The sequence below is a fragment of the Polistes canadensis genome, unplaced genomic scaffold (genome assembly GCF_001313835.1).
Source record: "Polistes canadensis isolate GaletaPanama2010 unplaced genomic scaffold, ASM131383v1 scaffold_8, whole genome shotgun sequence".
NCBI classification, from domain to species: Eukaryota; Metazoa; Arthropoda; class Insecta; order Hymenoptera; family Vespidae; genus Polistes; species Polistes canadensis.
The window spans coordinates 1,529,293-1,552,071 of NW_014569555.1; the positions used below are offsets into that span (position 1 = coordinate 1,529,293).

General features: G+C 33.2%; 1 protein-coding gene across 1 annotated transcript in view; it reads right to left on the reverse strand.

The window, feature by feature from the left end:
• LOC106792046 overlaps positions 1–22,779 on the reverse strand; it is a 75,295-nt gene that overhangs the window by 20,973 nt on the left and 31,543 nt on the right. The window contains exons 2-3 of the mRNA XM_014758158.1: positions 20,192–20,510; positions 15,646–15,878 (exon numbers count right to left, since the gene is read on the reverse strand). Of these exons, the coding sequence (XP_014613644.1) occupies positions 15,646–15,878; positions 20,192–20,510 (552 nt within the window). The remainder of the gene's footprint in view (positions 1–15,645; positions 15,879–20,191; positions 20,511–22,779) is intronic.

Here is a 22,779-nt window from a genome sequence, read left to right on the forward strand (position 1 = left end):
TTTAATATGCTATGACATTTCGAATATTACGCATATACTTTTCTCATCGTTTAAATTATGAATGCACCCTAAATGAGCGTGAGCAGAGGCGCACCTTTCCTGTTTCGTACGTCGAACCAGGTACTGGGAGAACAAACGATGACGAACGACTCTCCTGGCCATTCTTAAAATGCACGAAATTTATCGTCCTACACGTCTGTTCGTTCATATTATTGCTTCTCTCAAGTCTGCCAAGAGAAAGAAAGAAAGAAAGAGAAAGAGAAATACACAGAGAGAGAGAGAGAGAGAGAGGGATAAAGAGAAATGCTGGTATGAGGAAAAATTTTTCATTTCTTATTCGAGTCGTATTGTATGCAGATTCTCTAGTCTAGGATAGACCTTCTTTCTCTAAGAGTAATAAATTTATTTTTACTGGCACGTTAAGTACTTGCGCCTTTCATCTTTAACTAATCATAAGATTCTGTAGGATTAAACGATATGACATTATAAAATATTTGAAATTTCATCGCTAACACACATTATATATATATAATGTTAAAGCTAAAAAACTAAGTATGATAAGTAACGAAAAAAAGTAATGTTAAAAAGTTGACCATACAGAGAAGTTGCGAGAGGATAACAACGAAGAGTAATGTCCTGTCTGGAAGCTGTTCGTAGGCGTGGTCGATCAATGAGAAACGATCCTTCGATCTATCGCACGAGGCGACCCTTTTTCTTATTTTTTTTTCTCCTCGATGAACGAGGTCCTTTTAAAAAAGAATCTATTTTCTACTACCATTATTATCATCATCATCATCATCATGATCATCATCATCGTCTTCGTAGTAGTCGTCGTTAGCCTCTAAGTTATGTAAATAAGACTTTCAAACATTGATCAGAGTTTATTCGTCAAATAGCTTAAGATATACGTCAGGAAACATTTCACAAGTATCGGATGATGCCTCGTCACGATTATTTTCAAGGAAGCCATAGAGATCGATTTATAGTGATTAGAATAGATAGATTGTTGAGATGAATTGAGAACCTCTGTATGGTAGGAATCTGACGGTAAATTACGAGCTGCACGAGTCTATCCACGCAGGATGTCCAAGCTGTGCAGGTGGTCGAGTCGAACGTTCAAAAGAGAAGAGACGTTAGACGAAGAAATTACGAGAGACAATCGATTGATTTTTATCCAGGCCATTGATAAAGGATCACTTATTATTACGTAGACGAAAAGATAAAAGAATAGATACGAATAAAGACGTATACGATAAATACGTGTTAATGAAATAATATATTTGATTTAAAACACACATTTCTCTTTTAGGAAATATTTGATAATTTCACGCGTATATTTTTTTTGAAGATAAAAATTTATCATTCGCATTGATATCTCATACGATATCAAATTTTAGGTTTATAGTAATTTCGAAAATCTTCTTTTTTTTATGGATCACTCGTCACAAAAACGAGATGTACGATATAATTTTATTGACAGTAACGAAGTGAAAACTGTTAGAATTTACGTCAGTTTAAGGATAGATATATAAAGAAATCAATGGAGAGGATGGAGGAAAATGGATCCAGTTTTTAATCTAAATCGAAGTTCTGCACTTTAGATTACGAACCGGCCTTGGTTCGAATGAATGACTCGTTGCTTTCCCGTTTCGTAAGCGAAGCTCGATGGAAAATCGTGTGGGACGTTCTTATTCTGAAATCATTAAGACTAATCGATTAATCCTTTCAAGATCTCCTTGACAATTACGTTATCTTCCTTTTATAATTTACGATCGAAGTAGTACGTTTGGAGGTTGAAACAAAGAAGCAAGTTGAATTATTTAAATTAATTTATTGCGTGATACACACAGACATTAGTTTTTTTTTTTTTTTATCATTTCTTAATCTATTTAAAATAATGTATTTCCTTTTGTACGTTAACACTGCAATACTTGCTTGTCGCGTAATTAACATTGAACGTACGTCGTATTTAAGTTCACGCGATTGAATATATAATATATTAGATTTCGAATCATCCGATGTCACTCGTTCGATTTCTTAGTAATCGTCAAGTTGCAAATCATTTTTCATGTCGCTTTCGCGGAACCGACAACGAACAACGATCGGTGGTTCACATTGTCGAGTTACAGACGTGGCACGAATTGCAACTCTCTGCTAGCATACGTCGAGTGGTTTTATGCAAATCCAAACCGTACGAGGAGTTACGAAAGCCGAGGACGTTAAAGTAAAAAGAGAAAATAGGAAGGTCCCGATCGATGTGTTACAGAAAAAACATATCTGCAACGTGCTTATACAATTTGACTTTTAACCATCGCTTGATGACTTTTTTTTTATATCTTATATCCTCGTATTCCTACGATTAATATTTTTCAAACTTTTTATTTTTATTTTTATTATTTTTCTACGTGTCTGATGTTTTTTTTTTCGATCGTTGAATAAATAAAAAGTCATCGTCGATTCCAATTTCACGCGGTGATTATTCGCGTTCGTTATGTTAATGCAATTAACCTTTCCAAGTGTTTGCTTGTTAAAGTGTGTACCTACGACATGGCACTCGTTTTATGGCGTTAATAACCATTCCCACCTTAAACCGGCAACCTAACCAATTATAAACATTAACTGGTATTTTCATTTTATTTTATCATCCGCGGAACACCCGCGAGAAATTCGTGCTAAGTTCTTCTTATCTGCTTTTACGGAGGACTAAAATTCGTACAGTCAGTCGTAACATATTCCAACGTGTTTCTATTTTCTTTATCATTTTTGTAACAACAGTATAATGTTTCCAATTGAAATTAATTAGAATATAAACGTCGCAATCGACTATCATTTGCTAACTATCGCGAGTTAAATTGGGTGCAAATGTATTAAGCGTTTCAAGTAGTTTTATTTAGCGATACCAAAGGTAGACGATCTTCTTAAGTGGAAAGCTTAAAATAAACCTTTGCATGTGTGTCCGGTAGTTTGGTATGAACGTAAGTTCGCATTAAGTCTGTTATAATATTTTGTTAAAATAAAATGATAAGAATGATAATGTCGTTAGGATATGTGTTGTATATAAATGTTTTTTGAGAATGATAAAAAACAAATAAAAAAAAAAAAGAATACGAAAGGAACAACATTTGAAGCGTTTCCAAACCAATGAGCCAAATACTACGCAAGAATACATACACCGTGAGTCCTTGTTATGTTAGAATTACCGTTTAATAGTTTTCAGAAGCAACCAAGCATAACCTCTTTGCGGTTAACGAGCTTACAAATAGTACTGGACTAGCGGTAACTTAGCGAAATTTTATTAACCATTAAGTCTCGTGTCTTTGAATCATCATCTAGAATAATGTTGGACTAGTTTAACAGTAAATAGCATAAAATAATAAATGCTATTACCACCAACGAATGATCTTTGTTCGATTATTTTCGTTGCATTTTATTTCAATTCATTCGACCTAATTCGATTTCTAAATTCGTAAATAACATTAACGAAAAATCGTAACATCGGAAGTTTCATCATACTTTGACTAAGTTGTTACAGCACCCGATCATAAATTATCGTAGAGTAGGTAGCGTTAAACTAGCGATCGTTTTCATTGACTGAAACGCGATGTCTAATGCTAGTATATCAGATGGGAGCAGAGCCATTGGACTCGTTTGCGAAGAGACGCATCGTCAGACGTTCTCCGTCTCATACGCACTTATTGAGTAAATATATGTGAGCAGCGTAGAAATAGGAGAGCTTTCGATATGCCAGTGCAGCATAAGATTCACGCACGTACCCTTCACGTACATACGTCTGAATAAAAATAGAAATAACATGGTGCTTAGCATGAGAGAGCATGTCTGCTGTATACGCGCTGGGATTATCGATACCTGATAGCTGACCCCGAAGAGGTCAACACGAGTAGGCGAGGCTTCCAATGGTGAAACGGAAAAGGAAGTCGTGACTCTCTTGGTTCCTTCCTTCTGCCATTTCATTCTCTTCTTCTGTCGACTATAAAGATAGTTTTTAATCGATTACATTGCTTTTTTTCTTTTTTATCCTATAACACACACAACGTTGCAACATTTTCTTATTGCTGTTGTTATTATTTTTAAAATGTTTTTTTTTTCGGTCTAAAAACTAATAAAAATATTCGTACCGTTAAATGGATATTTTTTTTTTTACGAGCAAACGTTGCGCAAGATATAACATTGCTTTTAAATATTATTATTTCGAGCTTGTAAAATTTTCCCGACTACATTTCCGACCTCTGTGATTTATTATGACATAAACCCAACAATGGATCCCATTCAAAGTTCACAATTAAAGCCGAACAAAGCATTCGGACTTGGAATGATTGTTCAATGCTCGGGTTCATGTATCTAGGATTGTCCGAACAAAACGCGCAGTCAGGTAGCTAATATATCGTGATAAATGTTAAAGTGTGAATAGGAATCAATTTGCGCGGTACTTGATTATATTTTGAAAGAAGGAGAAAGTCTATTGAATACGTGCTAAGATAGAGTTTCTTCATCTGCGGTATAAATCTATGTACATATATATGATACATACATATGCGTTCAATTATTCATTCAGTAAAATAAAATTGTACGCATTAGGTGGTCCTGTGTGATCAACAGATAAATCCGAATAATTTATTTCACAGATAAGAGAAAAATCTTAATCAAAAAGAGTAATATTATTTTTGAAAAAAAGTATAAACTTGTGTACCGAATTTTAAGAGGCTTAAATCTATAAGATTATTTCTTTGACTTGACATTTTTGTTGTTGTTTTTTTTTGCTTACATCTGTCAAAAGAACTCGCATGGTTTAGTCAAGTGTAATCCAGGAACAGTATACGAGTCGCCATTAAAAGGACAGTCGTGTTCGCGTTGACAGAAGAACCCATTCATGTTGGAGAGACATCATTAATCTTCCTCGGATGGGTACGTGGGCTTCCAGAAACGTGAAGGTTCAACATTAAAGGGTCTTTTCTGTAAAGGGTCCAAAGTGGCGACTCAAGAAAACCATTAGAAACGATAACTAGGTCTTCCTCTTTCCGATTGGGATCTACCACATTCCGTAAGAATGTTACACATCCTTCTCCTGTAAGGGACATCCACCTGAACGGAACACACAGGTGCACTGGGGAGGCTCTGGTTACTTGTTCAACGAGTTTTCAAAGCTTGCCTCTGACTACGGAATTGCTGGTCCAGATTCTGAACACCACGAGTTGTGAGTCATTAACTCCAACCGAAGAATTTACAATTTGTGATACATCTTTCTTTATTTCTTTCTCTGGTCTAACGGGTACAAATGTTGCTCGTATTTCTAATGTGCTATCTAGAAACTATTCGAGAATATTCAAAGAAAGAGAGAGAACGAAATAGAACAGGATATATACCGCTTTCAACACGCTTCATTCTTAAGACAAGAAAAAATGCTAACTGAAGCTATTCGTCGCACGTAATTCGTCAGTTTTAAAGAGCATTCTCCTATGGGGCTCGTATTCATTCCTCCCTGCTTCTAGAAGTCGAGCTTTCAACGCTTACGTGCACGCCCATTTTGGCTTCGTTTTATACGGAGAAATGGATAAAACAATGGTGAGTAAGTCTGACGACGAAAATGTCTCCTCCTCCTCCTTCTCTTCTTATTATTCTTCTTCTACTTCTTCTTCTTCTTCTTCTTGTTTTTCTTCTTCGTTGGTACGGTCGCACTACCGTTGCTCGGCATTATAATTCTTGGCAGCGTTAAGGCCGCTCGTTGCAGCTGCTAGTCTCGTCAGTCCCTTCGAACTCGTATACTTTTCGTATTCTTGTGTGGTGCACAAAGGGAAATCGATCAACTTGAATGCACATCGATCGAGCAAATTCGTTTCAGTAATTTCAGTAACATTTGATTAAATCAGCCTGTTGCCATCTTTGTTGTTTTACGTGAGATCAATATATATGCATAGGAATGAATATACTTATCAGAATGACTAACACGTTTCGTTATAGAGAAATTGTTTCTTTCTCTCTCTCTCTCTCTCTCTTTCTCGTTTTAATCACTTCTGAGGGTTATTTCAACGTGTATTGTTTGAATGAAGAAAGAGTTTAAGAAAAACCGGGAAAGCGAGTATACTTTACTCTGTAATACTTGGCCCACTTTCACCTAATTACGTATGTCTTCGGCGTAGGTGCATTTAGTCGAATAATACTAAATCTATTCTATAAGACATAATAGAAATGTTTTGTTATCGATTTTTCGAATAAATCTTTTTACTAGTCCAATCATACCACCTTTTCTCCCACTTTTTTCGACTCAATATTTTAATGGTTTTCGGACGAAAGGGTCGTATGAAAAGTCAACGCTAATTGTTGCCAGAAACTAGTGCAACGCAGCACTTTGAACGTCTTTGCGATAACTAATGGTGCTAGAGCATAAACATTGAGATAGATATATATTATTATCTTTAAAGAAGAACCATAAAAGATAGTTGATTGTTCTATTAAGGAAATAACGAAGGCAAAAAATATTAAGGAGAATAAAAAAAACAGCCATTAGAAAGTTAGATTAAATGTCGGGTCGATTAATTTTATTGCTTATGGGAGTTGTGTGGTTTTTTAATGATGTTTTTTTTTTTCAATTTTTTTTTTTATATATACATATCCATTCGAAATAATATACGATACAAGTTAGCAATAGCAACTCATGTTGTCGTCGTTGTTGCGATATGTCGTAAAAACGTCGATAGTTAATGTAAACGAAGGAAGAACGAGGTGACCGAGTTGTCATACGTCGATACGATAAACTTGTTTCATACCATAGTAATCGTCGCTTAAGAAATTCCACGTGGCCTTTTATCTAACGCACAATTCGCACCTTTCACTCGACAAACGATCTATAGGAGGACGTAAAAGGAACGGCATTAGATCGTTGACCATGTCAATTAAGGTTTATCACGTTAGATGGGATATCGGAAGTTGTAAGCTTGATTGTCTTTTTTTTTTTAGTCAACTTTCTAAACACATACAATGACTTTTGTACAATTCCAAAATGCAAAACACAATTACCACATAAAAATTATTTAATATATTCAAAGTATGTTAATAAGTATGTAATGTTTAAATTAATATGTATTTAAATAATTTGAAATATAAAGAGAGAGTGCATTAGAATATTAAAATAATTGTTAAATAATCGATAGTAGTGTCTATTATTTTCTAAAACCTCGGAATATATGTACGGAGCATCGTCCTCTTCGAAATTCCCCTTCAGAGTGTGCCTTTATCCTCTATGTAAATTCTTTTATTAAACATTATTTATATGACTTTCCGAGAACGCTTTGCGCATGTATATAAAAGGAATAATTCATCTAATCAATAAAATTTAAGATTTTTCTAAAAAAACGACATTACTTTACTAGAGCGAGTGGGGAATAGTCGATAAAAAAAGAAATGCTGTTTTTTTTAAAAAAATGCTAAATCAGAACGTTATAATCTTAAATTAAATTTAGTAGGTGGATTATTCCTTTTATACACATGCGCAACGTTCGGAAAGTCATATAAACAACTTTCAATAAAAGTAATTTTCATAGAAGAGAAAGTGCCAGTCTCAAGGTGCATCTCGGGGAGGACGGTACATAAATCATATATTCCGAGCTTTTTAACAATAATTACACTTCTATTGATTAACTAACAATTATTTTAATATTCTAATACACTTTACTTATATTTCAGATTATTTCAAAACATATATGTACTAGTATAAGCATTACATACTTATTAATATACTTCCAATAGAAAATAACCTCCTCGTGGTTAGACCTGGGCAATGGTGTCTTACTTTCAGTATAATGTTTATCATATTTTATATGATATACATTCCATTGCAAGTAAAATCCAGTCAAAGACCGCTTACCCAAAAACATTATAATTGTAATTAGTTTCTGTGTTAACTTTCTAATTAATATTATACTTTTATTCATTTTTTCTTGGTTCCTTTTATCCATTTCATGTATAGAAACTAACTACTTAATAATGTTTTTTTTAATAACTTTTATATATTTACAGATACCAGAGGGAGTAGTTGAAAATTGTTGAAATTTAATTTGCGATTTATAAAATAGATTGCATTCGATTTATTCATTGCATTTTTACAGTCCTAGAATAATATTCTTTTCTTTTGCAGGTTTTTTTTTTAAATCATAGCTGCAATGGATAGCAACTTTTAAGCTCTTTCTTTCTAAAGAATCGTAAATAAGATATCACTTTATAGATCTTTGAGAAAATGTTGCTTACGAATTCGTAATATATTCTTTTAAATATTACATATCTATTATTGTACTTTGAATTTTTTTTTCGATTATTTTCGATTAATATATACTGTACCAATATTTAACATTGTTTCAATAAAAATACGTTTACTCGCAAACATTTGCACATTAATTTGTCGAGAAAATAATCTAATAAAAGTAAACATATGTATTTACCTGTATCATTAAGTAACTTTATCAATCGTCTAAGAATATATTATTCGATATTAATCATTTATAATATAATATCGTAATTGAATTTTATATCAGATTTTAAAATGAAAGTTACGAATTTGGCGAGTTTCTTCAAAATAAAAAGGATATTGTGTGGTCAGAAGCAGAAATCGTTCATGCGGTTGAACGCAGAAATAATACTGGAGTTTACCGGTCAGGGTAGCTTAACTCGGCCAGGTTGCTTCTTTAATTTTGAGTATGCCGACCAACGGGTAGGTACCCATTAACAACCATTTCGAGGTATCTCTTGGAAAGTATAAGAGAAAAGGAGATGGAAGAAGAAGCGTTGTTTCTTTTCGTTGTATGATTTTTTTAGCGTGCCTAAGGAAACATACGAATATTCTCGATATATTATGTCGATTTAATTATTTAGACAATTCGTGTATATTTTAGATTTGTTGGTGCTTATTTTTTTGTTTTTATTTTTATTTCTCTTTATTAAGGATATCTAATCTCAAAGTAGAGAGAAATTTTATTGAAGATCATTTTAATCGAGTATAACGTAAACGTTTATAACGTGATTACGATTGCAAATCCTTCTAATCTATTTCTATATACGCGAAAACGGATGGGGGTTTTAAGTGTCAATCATTTTCACTTAAACGAACTATTTCTAAAAAGGATTCTTTTACTTTTTTTTTTCTTCTTATTCTTCCAGACCGTTTGAAGTACGAGACTCTTGACGGAATACAGGAGTCAGAACATAAATCAATGACTGCATCTGTCGTGCAAGTAGTAGATCTTACGTATTTTTCAAAATAAATATTACAAGATTGATAAAAGTATATTAATTAAAGTTTGATTTATAAAGGTATTAAAGTCTATAAATCGTATTATTAATGTTACAAGTTATAGAGAAATTTATCAAAATGTTTCGGTAAATCATTAGAAGTATATTTTACATTCAATTAAAGAGCTTTTCGCGAATCCTGTGGACGATCCAATGTATCATCGTATTTTGGTATCACGGAAGTATACTCTTCATTTTGCCATAAACGTCAGACTGGAGTAGGTAACATGTGTTAACAGTAACTATCGAGATAGTTCGATTAAACGTTCGATAAAAATAGAATAGACAAATCTTCAAATATAATATTTACGACTTATTCGGATCACGTTAGTATAAAACGATTCAGTAAATTTCTATAATATTTCACTTGGATTATTACTCTAACAATAACAACACATACTTGTTTCCCAAAAAAAAACAGTTTGGAGTTATCGAAAAAGGGAGTTTCTCTCTCTCTCTCTCTCTCTCTCTCTTTTTTCTCTCGGAATATCTATCGAAAGTTTACGGGTTTCTGGAAAAGGCTTTAACGATCTTCGAACATTAACCCAGTTAACTGTAGTGTATCTGCGAGGGCGATTCGCGATATAACCAACGAGGAACACCATAAATCAGCGTATTTCGGTATCGCGGAAGCCAAGCTACCGGTATTTATATAACTCGATGGTTCGTGGTGCTCGTCGCGAGAAACGAGATGCATCGTTTTCTCTTCTTCCTCTTCTTCTTCTTCTGCTACTACTATTACTACTACTATTCTCTTTCTCTTTCTATTTCTTTCCACTTCGAAGAGAGTTTCTCTTTGTCGATCTCTCGCCTGGCTAATGTGAGATCTTTGTACCTCATTGGTGTCTTGTACGCTGCTACGAAAGGGGTGCACGCATTCGAATTTGATACCAAGCCAACTCTGGTGTCCAAACTCTATGAACTGAGTCACTCGAAATTCGAGTAATAAACGGGTTCACACGAGACGAGAACAAGCATTTGACCAGTTCCTTCTATGTTTCTTTTTTTTTTTTACTTTATTCACTTATTACTTTCTTTTTTTTTCTTTTTTCTTTTTCTCTTTTATTATTTTTTAGACAGATGGAAACGGAAGAAGATTATTGCTGTAAATGCAATTGGACCGTTTCGTCTGGTTCGTAAAATTTATGTTCACCCTTTTGGATGAGAAAACAAAATCGTTGTTTGTCTGATCTTTCAAATGATCCGATATGATCTTGATAATGATACGTTTTTTCGTGGATCCAATTTTCGTTTTTGTGTTTCATTAATCAACACAATTTTTTGTTTTATTTCCACGCTAACATTGTGTGCGAAGAGATAATAATAATCATTGAGAAATTTATATTTAAAATCGTGTATATTGTGTGTACATTGTGTGAGTTAGTGGTGTAACTAGAAATCGCCATTGCGCGTTCCGTTTTATCGGTACGGGGGGCGGGTGGAGGAGGTGGGGGAGGAGCTTAGAAAAGTACAACATATCCTATTAAATTTATCACCTTCTCTTTCTCTCTCTCTCTCTCTCTCTCTCATTTTCTCTCTTGTAGTAACACCGGTGACCCCCAGCGATTCCGTATCCGTACATTTATCACAATCAGTACTCTTGATTGGTTGGCCATTTGCACGTGGGTGTATCGAAGAGAAACGGGTATATCGTGCGATCTTTGTCGAGATAAAGAATATCGCATGGAAAGTACACGCCTTCCGCTTTGCATGTAATTAATGCCTTTCTACGGTAAGGAAGAATTTCAAATGTTGTTTTCCTTTACTACCACCTGATTTCATCCCGATGAAAAGTCTTTAAAACATTTTTTTCCTATTGTAAAACATTTATGATACCTTTCCGAGCATTGCGGAATAAACGTTCACTCGACAACCTACAACCTCTAATACTTTCAATACCATTTGCTTTTTCTACCAACATCCCATTTATTTTCACACGCTGCATTACGTATCTGTCTGCACCAGCATATATACATGTATATATATATACTTTACTGTACTTTAATTTAATATAAGTTTCATTAAAATCTATTCACTTTTAGTATAAAAAATATTTGCCGAAACTTTTCAAAGAAATGGCAAAGTAGGAAAAATTTTGCAGCATCGCATTCTTTGCCATTTTATGAACATTTTCAGATTGATTTATAACTCGATATGGTATTCTACGCGTAGACAAAAGAGTGTACTTTAATTTAATATAAAAATCATTAAAATCCATTTACTATTAGTACAAAAAATATTTATCAAAACTTTTCAAAGAAATTGCAAAGATGTACAATTTACAGCATTGCATTCTCTGACATTTTCTGCACTTTACATTTGATTTTCATAACTCTACAAAGTATTCTACGTGTAGAAAAAAGAGTGTACTTTAATTTAATATAAAAATCATTAAAATCCGCTTACTATAAGTATAAAAAATATTTACCAAAACTTAACATAAGAGTTAAGAAAGAAAGAAAGAAAGAAAGAAAGAAGGAAAACAGGGGGAAACATATAAGAATGATTTAAAGATGATAACATTGGTACTGTGTTTCGTATATATTTAAGTGATACCATGTGACTGATTTCAACTGTGAGTCACCACCATACCGTCGAAAGACTCGGGACAGCCATCCGGTGTGAAAGATACTTTACGATAGCATACGTCGAACGTTAAATTCCTGACAGCCCCTACCATAAACTCTTCTTCTTCTTCTTCTTCTTCTTCTTCTTCTCCTTATCTCATTTTATCTTTCTTTTTTTCTTGTTTATAATATCGTCGTTTTTTTTTTTTTATTTCATTGGCGAACTTAAAGTGCCAACAAAAACGACGTCTTCTTAAACGCGAAGAACAAACAGCATGTTTTGTAGCAAAGGTTGTTACATCGAAGCAACCCCGATGAATCGAACTTTTGAAAGTGTCGATTGATGAGCGTGCGTGAGTGCATGTATGCGTGCGTGCGTGCGTGCATGCATGCTCGAGGGAGACGTTTAAAAACTCCCGCGCACGTATCTTTGAAAGCGAATGGCTCGCTGGTGGTTTACAAGGAAGAGCATTAAACTACTACCGAGTTTAACATTTACGACGTTACTCCGATCGTATCTCGAGCAACAAGTATCGACAAAAAAAAAAGAAAAAAAGGAAAAAAAAGCTTGGATGCCCTGGTGTATTTTATTCGTGTGCGAACTTATTTATATTTGTTGCAGACGTCTACTATTGGACGTCAATCGGCAAAGACTGTCCGATAGACTTGTTACTTTGTAACTTCTAACGTTAAAAAGATATAACCCAAAAATTTGTTCATTGATTTGCATTCTTGGTAAAAATTGTAATTGGTTTTTTTTTTTTTTTTTTTAATTTTTTTTACTCTTTTTGTTCGAATTTATTACTCGATAAAATTATTTTCCTTTTTCTGTTTTTTCTTCTTTACGAATATTTGTTCCTTGCATTCGAAAATACTCGAGCAACGAACTTATGCTAATATTATTATTACTGCGTACGGAGATTGCAATAAAATGCAAATTATACTCGCGATATTATTAAGACCACCCTATCGGCAATTAGGCATGTTCTCATTGCGATTTATAACGCGACGAGTTTTGTTCCCCTTATTTTCTTCGCTAAACGGGAAATATCTTTATAATAGCAACCACGATATTATATTTTTAAAAGAGATCCCTCGTTTATATTTTACCTAGTACATGTTTTTATAATTATTAGAATTATGTCGAATGATAATATTTATACGATAATCCGGTGAAAATTTAACGATGCAATTTCGTTGGAAAATTATAACATATATCGTTTTTTTGTACAAACTACAACACAACAAGTCTTTCCCATATTTTCGAATGGAAATGACAAACGATTACAATTTTTCATCTTCATTCTTCGATCTTTCTCCTATGCTAATATTCGTATGCTAATGAAGAACTTTTAATCAACAAAATTTAGCAATACGCCAAGAATTTAAATCGCCGTAATAACCAAGAAGATTAACGATCATTACGCGTTCGCTTAAATTCAAACATTTTACGAGAATCTTTCTACGATTTTTCAGCAGTTTTTATTTTTTTAGAAACAGATTAGTTTTCTAATTTGAATTTTGACCATCCATTGCTTCAAAATTTCAAGTCCGGAAACAGGATTAATTAGCGATTTAAAAGTGTACCTTCGTTCCAACTAAAAATAGACATCAGTTAACTCCTATCTAACGAATTCATTCTTAAAAGTATCATTTATTGATATTTTATCGTCGAACTTTCTTTCAATTGTCAACAATGTCGAGTGTAAAACCACGAGAGTTATCTTTTCATGTCTGATACATCAATGTTTGATTTATAAAATCGATTAGATAATTGAATGTATCAATGAATTTTATCGTAGATAACCAAGGACCGGTTAGTTTGATAATGATTTTTTTTCTTTTTTTTCCTATAAAACACATTTTTCACACACGATTCATAATAATTTCATTTTCAACGAGAATTCTTTGATACCCGTTTAATTACAAATTGCAACATACCTTTCTAATGATTATTTTATCGATAAAATTATATCTACGAATAAAAAGGATTATAATTAATTCATCGAATTGAGTTGTTCATTTAATTTATTAATTGGTTGGAAAATAGGAAAGAGTAGCAAGAATATAGTATTTTAATAGTTGAAAAGGGAGAGTTAGTAGTAGCGTATATAATAGTTCATCGTACGATGTTGGTTCGTCACGCGTTGAAATCTCCCGTTCGATCATTCTCTTACTTTCGATTTTACACGCGTTCCAAGCTGCGATGATTAGCACGATCACTACCGATTCATTTTCTCGGGCCGTGATCTCTGTTAAATCGCGTAATCACCATATAGATCGTGACCAACAGATATATCGATCTTTGGAAAAGGAGAACATTTATTTCCTCATATTTTTAACAACCATCTTGGTAATAATTTCGTAGTACTGTTATTTTAATTGTGCTGCAATGGAGATTGGATAATAATAGAGTTTTTCAACACAAAATCTCTTTTATAATAATTTAAATATTTTTCTTTTTTTTTTTAATTTTCTAAATCTTCATGAAGATGGTAGCTCTAATTTGTTATTATTAAAACACGATTTAAATATTCATTTATTTATGTTTTATTATGCGACGTGTGTTATAGGAGAAAGAAGAGATTATGTTTATCAGAGATGTATAGTCTAACCCTAATGATACACATACAAATATTAAGTTAAATCATATAGACAATCTTAAGATTATTAAACAGGATGAGATGGAATTTAATCTAAGCATTTGTAATCGTCTGATAATTCAATGACACGAAGTATCGGGTTTGCTACCAAGAATCGTTTATTAATTTATCTCAGGAAAATAATTGCTTACTTAATCAATGATTAAACGATACACGGATAAAGATTCTTATCAATGAATCGAATTACGCTATCGGTGATTACACAATGGACCATTAAAAGAAGTTGCGTATTATGAAAAAAAAATAAAAAGAAAAATGTTGGACAAAATTAATTTGCATCACGATTAAATAAAACCAACACGTTTAATGTCAAATTATTTTGGATTTAGGAAAGATTTGAAATTTGTCTAATGAATTAACATTAAAATGATGAAAGAATTAAAAAAAAAAAAAAGAAATACTTCATTTTACGTATTATAAAAGAAGTATATACACACAAATGACTTCAACTAAAAGATGATAAACGAGAATTATATTGTAAATCGGGTATGACTTACAACTCAGCTTCTTCCTTGATCTTACTTACATTAACCAATAAATTTTCTCTCCACAATGCATTTTGTTTGATCTACGATACTTTCTCCTACGATGGATAGAGTTCTTCGATCTTCAATTTAGCTTCGGGCCAATTGATGATCGTTTCTCAATACGATATACATAAGTAGAGATATATACATCGTATAAGGATCTTTTCTCTTAGCAATTTATCTATGGCATAATGAAGAAGCCTTCGCAACTATGGTAGTAGTAGCTCTACGATTACCGTTTAATCGGTATGCTGTGCTCTACATCGGTATGTTATTAATTTACTTTAATAACGCGTTATACGAATGATTTATACGGTAAATTAATAATCACGTTACTTGGGATGATCACCTTTCTCTCGCGGTCTTATTATTAATTCAATACAATTTGAATTTTCAATACGGGAAGCGAGATATCATTAGTTTTTTTTTGTTTTATTTTTCTTTTCTTATGCATCAATCGAGAAAACAAAAAGAAACAAATTGATTCGAGCATTGAATATTAATAATAATAATAGTAATAGCTTGTAGGATTAAAAAAAAAAGAAAAAAGAGGAGCTCACGATATGAGATAAGATAATGCAATGGACTCACGTAAAAGGATAGTTCAACGCGATGGGAGTGCTTAGGCACACAGGTGAGTGCTTCCGATCTGCAACATCCGGTATCGTCCGAGCACCTGTGCAAGATGGCGCAGTGTGGAATGTAGGTGGTCGATGGACTCGGGTAGACATCGCGAACCGGAATAACTCTTGGACGTGGCCACTGACAGTTACCTTCTTTCGACACTTTTTTAGCGTATTGTAGAGCATCTTCGATTTGTGCAGCTGAAAAATAAATCAAAAAGGAATATTGATTATTTTTATCGAATTCGAATCAAAATAAATCTTGTTTTTTTTTTATTTTAATAGAAATAAGATACCGTATAAGATCAATAATATATCAATTTGTCAGTGTCTATTAGTTAGCACTCGTGTGTTTAGAAACTACGTGTTCATCGTCAAAAGGGGGAACGGGGTGAAGAGGGTTTATCGTCAAACGCATCGACTATTTGTTGCAATATTCCTAAGATCGAACGATATCGGTCACGAAAGCTTTCTATTGATTCAAGGGAAAGATAAATGCTTCCTAATCGCTTTCTACGCATTCCACATACTGTTGATAATTATTCCTACGTCAGAGAGTTTGGTATCGTGCGATTCGTCTTAATAGCGGAAGAAATGTCCTCGTAGATCGTGAAAATCATGTCTGTTCGATGATAGTCGTGTCGTTTAAAATTGTACGATGGAGAGGGGAAAATTACGTAGGCTCGAGTTTGCACGATAGTTTCCTTTCTGAGATAGAAGATAAGATCAAAGGGCGTCGTTTACTTTGTTATTAGCCAGGATGCAACTTGGATGGTTCAATGGTACTTATATGTATTTATTACATACATGAACACATTGTTGTATATACGCGAAGGAACGTCAGAGAACGTTACAGGATGAATTAATTCAACGCGACAAAGGGCAACGATTACATCAAACTCCCGTTCCCAGAGATGAAGTAATCATGAGTCATGTTCCTTCGTGCCTAGATTGAATTGAAAAAAATTCCCTTTAAGATTTCTTCTACATCCTCTGACACTAACACGGGTAATTACGCGTAAATAGCTAACGGATAAAATGAACGAATAGGTTGTAACATCAAATCCAAATTCTCGTGTTTTCACAAATATATATATATATATATATATATATGTGTACATATTTGAAAGTTATATTCATGAAAAAAATAATACTCGACTGAAACGTCTTTATTAGCAATATCGAAGTTAACTCGCATAACATTGCAGATTCACGATTAGGGTTAATCGGGCCAAGTTCGCGAGAATAAGTCTGCGAAGATAAAGACGAAATAAATGTGCCGTTTTATGAATATTGGAGACTTACGAGAAGGGCAAAATAATCACATCGTTTCTAATCGAAAATTATTATTACGAGCGATCTTCTTGCATTTGCTAGTCGCGTTCCACGCATAACTCTTTTACGTTCGCACAAGTCTGGCATTAAATCGCCGTTTGTCAGTCGGCATTACACTCGCGGATTAGTTTATTGGCCGTAACGTAATGTCGGAGAATGAGAGAGATAGAGAGAGAGAGAGAGAGAGAGAAAGAGAAAGAGAAAGAGAAAACGGAAGATGATGATATTTCTCGAGAGCGAAGCAAAATCGAATCGGACTCGTTTCTAAAATATTTTACGAGTCTCTTGAGTTTCTCCAGATCTTTGTTTTTATTTTCCCCCTTCTTTTCTTTCCTTTTTCTTTTTCTTTCAGAAAAAATATAAAGCATAGGGACACGCTAGAACCATGTCGAAATATACTCGATATCTGTTCTAACGTATAGTAGAAAATTCCAATATCTTTCGTGACTGGTGTATAATACTCCAATGAAAATTATCTATACAATCGATTTTACAAGTAATTATACGTTTATTATATGCACGAAAGGGAAATTATGTTCAAATAGTACAAATGAAACGGTAATTAAAGTAATATGCTAATGTTCTTCACCTTTTAAAAAAAAAATAAATAAAATAATTTATTCTTTTTTATTCTTAGAACACGATTGTTGGTTTTTCTTTTTCTTATCGGAAAATGTTACAGTGAAAGAGAAAAGTATTTTTTTGATAGGAGAAACGACATGATTTTCATAAGAGTTTTGGAAATGATTCTACTCTTCGATATATATATATACGTTCATCTATATATATATATATATATTTTTTCCAAGTCTTTTAATCTTCACCGCCGATCTCCGGTTATGCTAATTTCGAGCGTAGGCGTTGCTTCCACTCGGCACGGCTCGCACTGACACCGAGATTCTATCTAAGCGCGTTCACAATAGAGGCACGACCGTCAGGAATTCTGAAGAATCGTTCTCTCTCGCTTCTTACATCCCGTATAGTATATTCAAACGTATTCCTAAATTTATTATGCCAAGTGAAAAGAGTTTTAGATTCGATCACACCTGTTATTCTTTCGAATCGGTCGCGTGTCTTCTTTTATGGTTTGTTTTTTTTTTTTCACTTTGTCTCTAAGTTTCCTACTACTTATGTCAATATTAGTGATCTAGATTGAAATATCAAGATTCAAAAAAAAAAACAAGAAAGAAATATGTCAGACTACACTCTCTTACTAAGCTTCATTATAATTTGATTTGATTTTTTTGTTTTGTTACATTGAAATTTCCCAATGACGGAAATAAAACGTAAAATCACGAGAATAAAATGAGCAAGTCGTGAACGTAGGAACAAATAAACGAATGTTATTCTTGTTTTTATCCAACAAAAACTCGACCTATCTTTCTATCGAAGAAATAAAAAGTCTTGTTTAAACGTTCGATGCTACGAAAACGAAGTTTGAATCTCGCACGTGCGCTTATACTAACTTTCGTCGTTCGTTCGTAAACGTTGCAAGGTATGCAGGTATAACGCCTTTCGTGTCAGGGGATACCACATTGGAAAAGAAAGTGAAAAAGGTGTTGAGAATTGCTGCAACCGTGCAATCAATTTGCATCTTAACGTTCGAATCTTCTTCCTTCATTTACTCTTTTTTCTTCTCTCTTTCTTTATATAGTAAATATTTCATTTTATTAGAAATTTCTATTGGAATTATTTTACACACAACACACACACACACACACACAAATCGAAATAAAAAATATTTATTTTAATAATTTTCATTAGAATTTATCTCGCGTATAGAATTTCAATTTAAACAGTATGAAACATTGTTGCAGTTTAAAGTGACAATCTCGAAGATAGTTAGTAAGCATGTTTTGAAATCATTCGAGATCACGAAGATATCCTGACCGATCACGTAATCACGTTGAGCATGGTACAACGTCCCTGAATAAATAGAGGCGTTCGCGAGAACACGCTTGTCAAGTTTCGAGCTTTTCTGAATACACGTGTGTCGACATTTTAATAAATGAGAGATGAGTATCTAACAAAACAGGCTCTCTCTCGTAGGTAGCTAGTATTACTTTATTTCTTTTTTTTTCTTTTTCATTCCCCCTTATGTAGAATATTGTAATGTTAATAATATGTCCATTGTCAAATCCCTGTCGACGATTGATATTCCTTTGGAATAATAATTATCCAGAGAGAAATTTATTTTTATATTCAATGCAAGTGTATTTTTTCTCGGAGAGAATTTTCAATATGATATTAATAATCACTTACAGTCTAAACACGTGAAAAAATTAACGTGAAACGTTTGATCGAGAAGGGCCACCTACGTTGTCTTTGAATATCGATTAACAACGGACCTTCGAGTAGGGTCTTAAAGTTAATTGGGGAAGATGCTGTGTTACTGTAATCTACATAAATCGATTACGGAACGCCTCGGACGTGATTGCGCTATCGTATCACGTTTTTCGTACTCTCTTTCTCTTTCATTCTTTCTCTCTTTCTCTCTCTCTTTCTCTCTTTTATTTTCATTACATGATAATAATTAAAGGAAATTAATTTTCTCGTTAATACTAGTTCATATTCTAGGGAAAGGTGTATCGTGAATTCTTCTATTTTCGATTATACAGGATGACATTGCATTTTCTTTCAATTTATGTTATTTTGTTTCATCGATAAGACTTATCTTATAAATCTAGTATATCATATCGAATTCAAATGAATCATTTAATCTGAAAAATATAGTAAGTCGAGAAATAGATGGATGATTTTACTTTAAGATCGAATAATTCTCATAATATTTAAATCAGATTTAACAATACTTTTGTACGTTTTAAAAGGTGACACATTTGTTCATTTAGTCATAAATAATTGCATCTTAAAAATAACCATAATGCAATATAAATTCGTGTTGTATAAAGTTATTAGCGTGTTTTTAATCTATAAAATTTGGATGTCAAAGATATACCTAGTTCTGGTCGACAAATCACTGAAAAGACCGAAAAAATTATAGATTACAGTGACAGGATTATAGTTTGAATTAAAAAAAAAACATGATTCGATAAAGTTCATTTAAAAACTTATTTGAACTTTTGCATGGAATAAACTTTAGTCTCGACTGTGAATATTTGATATTATAAAAGAAGAAGAAGAAGAATAAAAAAAAAAGAAGAAAAGTAATGTAGACATACTCTTGCCGTTTTTGTTATATTGCTGCATGTTGCTTCTGGTCTCCTTAACGCCTTTTCGAGTACCCAGAGACTGCCACTTGTGGACACTGTGAGCTGACATAGGAGGGTAGTCGTTTTTCGCCTGGTAGCCGTTGTACTGAGTGCCGGTACTACTGTCGTAAGCTCTTGAATCTCTGTAGTCGAAGTGCTGAGTAAGCGTGGGTTTAGGTGTGGTCGTTGTTGTGGTAGTACTACTAGTGGTAGTTGTACTCATAGTAGTAGTAGTAGTCGTACTCATTGTCCTCTCATGGTTATCCGCTGTTTCATTGTCGTTGTAATCCTAAAGGGAAATAGATATTTTGATTAGAGAAAGTGACAAGAGTTATGTGTTCTTTTTTTTTTTTAATAATATGAAAAATAATCAACATTTTTTTCTAATAGGATTACTTCGTATTTGATTGTTCCGAATTAAAGGTGGAAGAAACGGATGATTTTGTAGGAAACTTTCTAACGATCGATTGAATTAGAATAAATGTAAATTCAAGCCTCGTGATATTGTAATTAGTTCTAGAGAGAGAGAGAGAGAGAGAGAGAGAGAGAGAAAGAGAGCGGACTATTCAATTATTCGTTTAATTTCTAAAGTAATTGCTGTACTTTCCTTTTGTCTTTTTTTTTTTTTTTATATTCCTTTTGAATTTTATTTGTTTGTCAATTTGTATATGCAGAATATCGTTGGGCTGCTTTCTTCGAGGCTCGTTAAATAAATCTTTTCTCGATCACGGGTGGCCAACCAGATTCTTCCGAAGCTCGGTTTACTGCCAGAAGAGATTTTCTACCAATGATAAGGCTAATAAGCCAATTTGCATCTCGCTCGCACGGTGTACCTTGCGATCGTGCATCTACTATGAAAGAGGGCATGGACCTACTTGATCGCAATACGTAACATCTGGTGCTTGCAAAGCTTTGATGTTTTGCCGACTTAATAGAAACAATCCGTACGAACGTGTACTCTTCTTTCCCTTTCTATTTTATTTTTTGTTTTTTTTTTTTCTTGATTTCATTTAATCGAAGGAAGATTTTCCTTTCAAATTTACGATAGACACTTCGAATTTATTTTAAAACATTGAACTCGTATACACGCCTGATTATTTTTTTACGCGAGATTGTTCATTTTTTTTTCTCTTGTGTTTATTAAAATTCTCAGTAATAAAAACGCGTTATCTTTTTTTCTTTATTATTAAAAAGAACGTTGATGTTGATTGAGTTTTGTTTAATTGGGTTTTAAAATAGATTAACGTGATATAAGTAACGATAAGATATAAGTCGTAACTGGTGAAATTTGTGCTCGCATTTTATATTTTTTTTCTTTTAGATATACGAATATTTCGTTTCTTTTTTTTTTACATTTGTGGAAAATATTAATACGTATGTGTGTGTTTTTTTTTAAAGCAACGTTATAGATTATCGATTGTGTTGGATACGTAGAAGAAAACTGAAGATTGGAAGCAATAAATTTTCATGAGTCGGATATACACACATAAACGCGTGGCTGTGCTATCGTTAATGATTCAGATGAAATCAGACTCGGCAAAAGGTCAAGAAGGCAAGGTTTTAAAACGATCGTGCGGTTCCTATGAATCTCATTTCGTGATATGATTTTTGTTGTTGTTCTCGTTGGTTGTCGAACGCCTACGTTCGAAGAGAGAAAGAAATCTTTAGCAATCAAATTTATTATTTATATATAATTTCCATAGAAATAGTTTATTTATTTATGGTACCAGTCATATACGAACAAAGGAATAATTTTTTGGTTAAAAGAGCGAAACAATATTTCCTAGAAACGTAAAAGAGATCGTTTGAAATTCTTCTACATCGAGAGTTTCACGATATATGTATATTTCTCGTTATCGATTCGAGACAAAAGACATAAATTTAAACGAAAGACACAACAGGGATATACCAGAAGGGAAATATTTTTCTCTTTGGTGAGAATAGAACGACAGACGTTCGAGTTTCACGATCAGTGGGTCAAGGGTCAAGAAGTTTCTAACCTCTCGAGACGCCAGAACAAAACTTATGCTCGTGTGATTTCTTTTCTTTTCTTTTTTCGAATTGGCGTGGTCGTGAAACTCTGCAAGAAGTATAATTTTTCTTCAAATCATTTTCGTTCAAACGTGTTGCCTAGTTCAATCTAGAAAATATCTAACGTAGTTTTCAAATGAAATACTGTTTATTAGATTCGTAGAGAAATAAAGATTGAAATATAAAGTGAAAGCTAGTATAAGATAAGAATAATAATAAAATATATTAAATTGTATGTGTGTGTGTATGTTTGTATAAAGCGATGGAAGACCACACGCGTTTTCAACGCGGCGGTCTTTTAGATTATCATTCTAAAGAACAAGAAGAAAACGATTTCCCTCTTCAATGCGATTGACTTTTCTTCGTTTGAGATAAAAAAAACTCGAGGCAATAAAATCGTTCGCGCGAAACGCATATCTCGTTGTCGTTCAATTTATCTTATAGCTCGTTCCTGAAATTCTAGCTTATGGTAGGAGAAGAATCGGGAACCGATAAGGGAAAGTTAACAACATGCGAAGCACGACGAC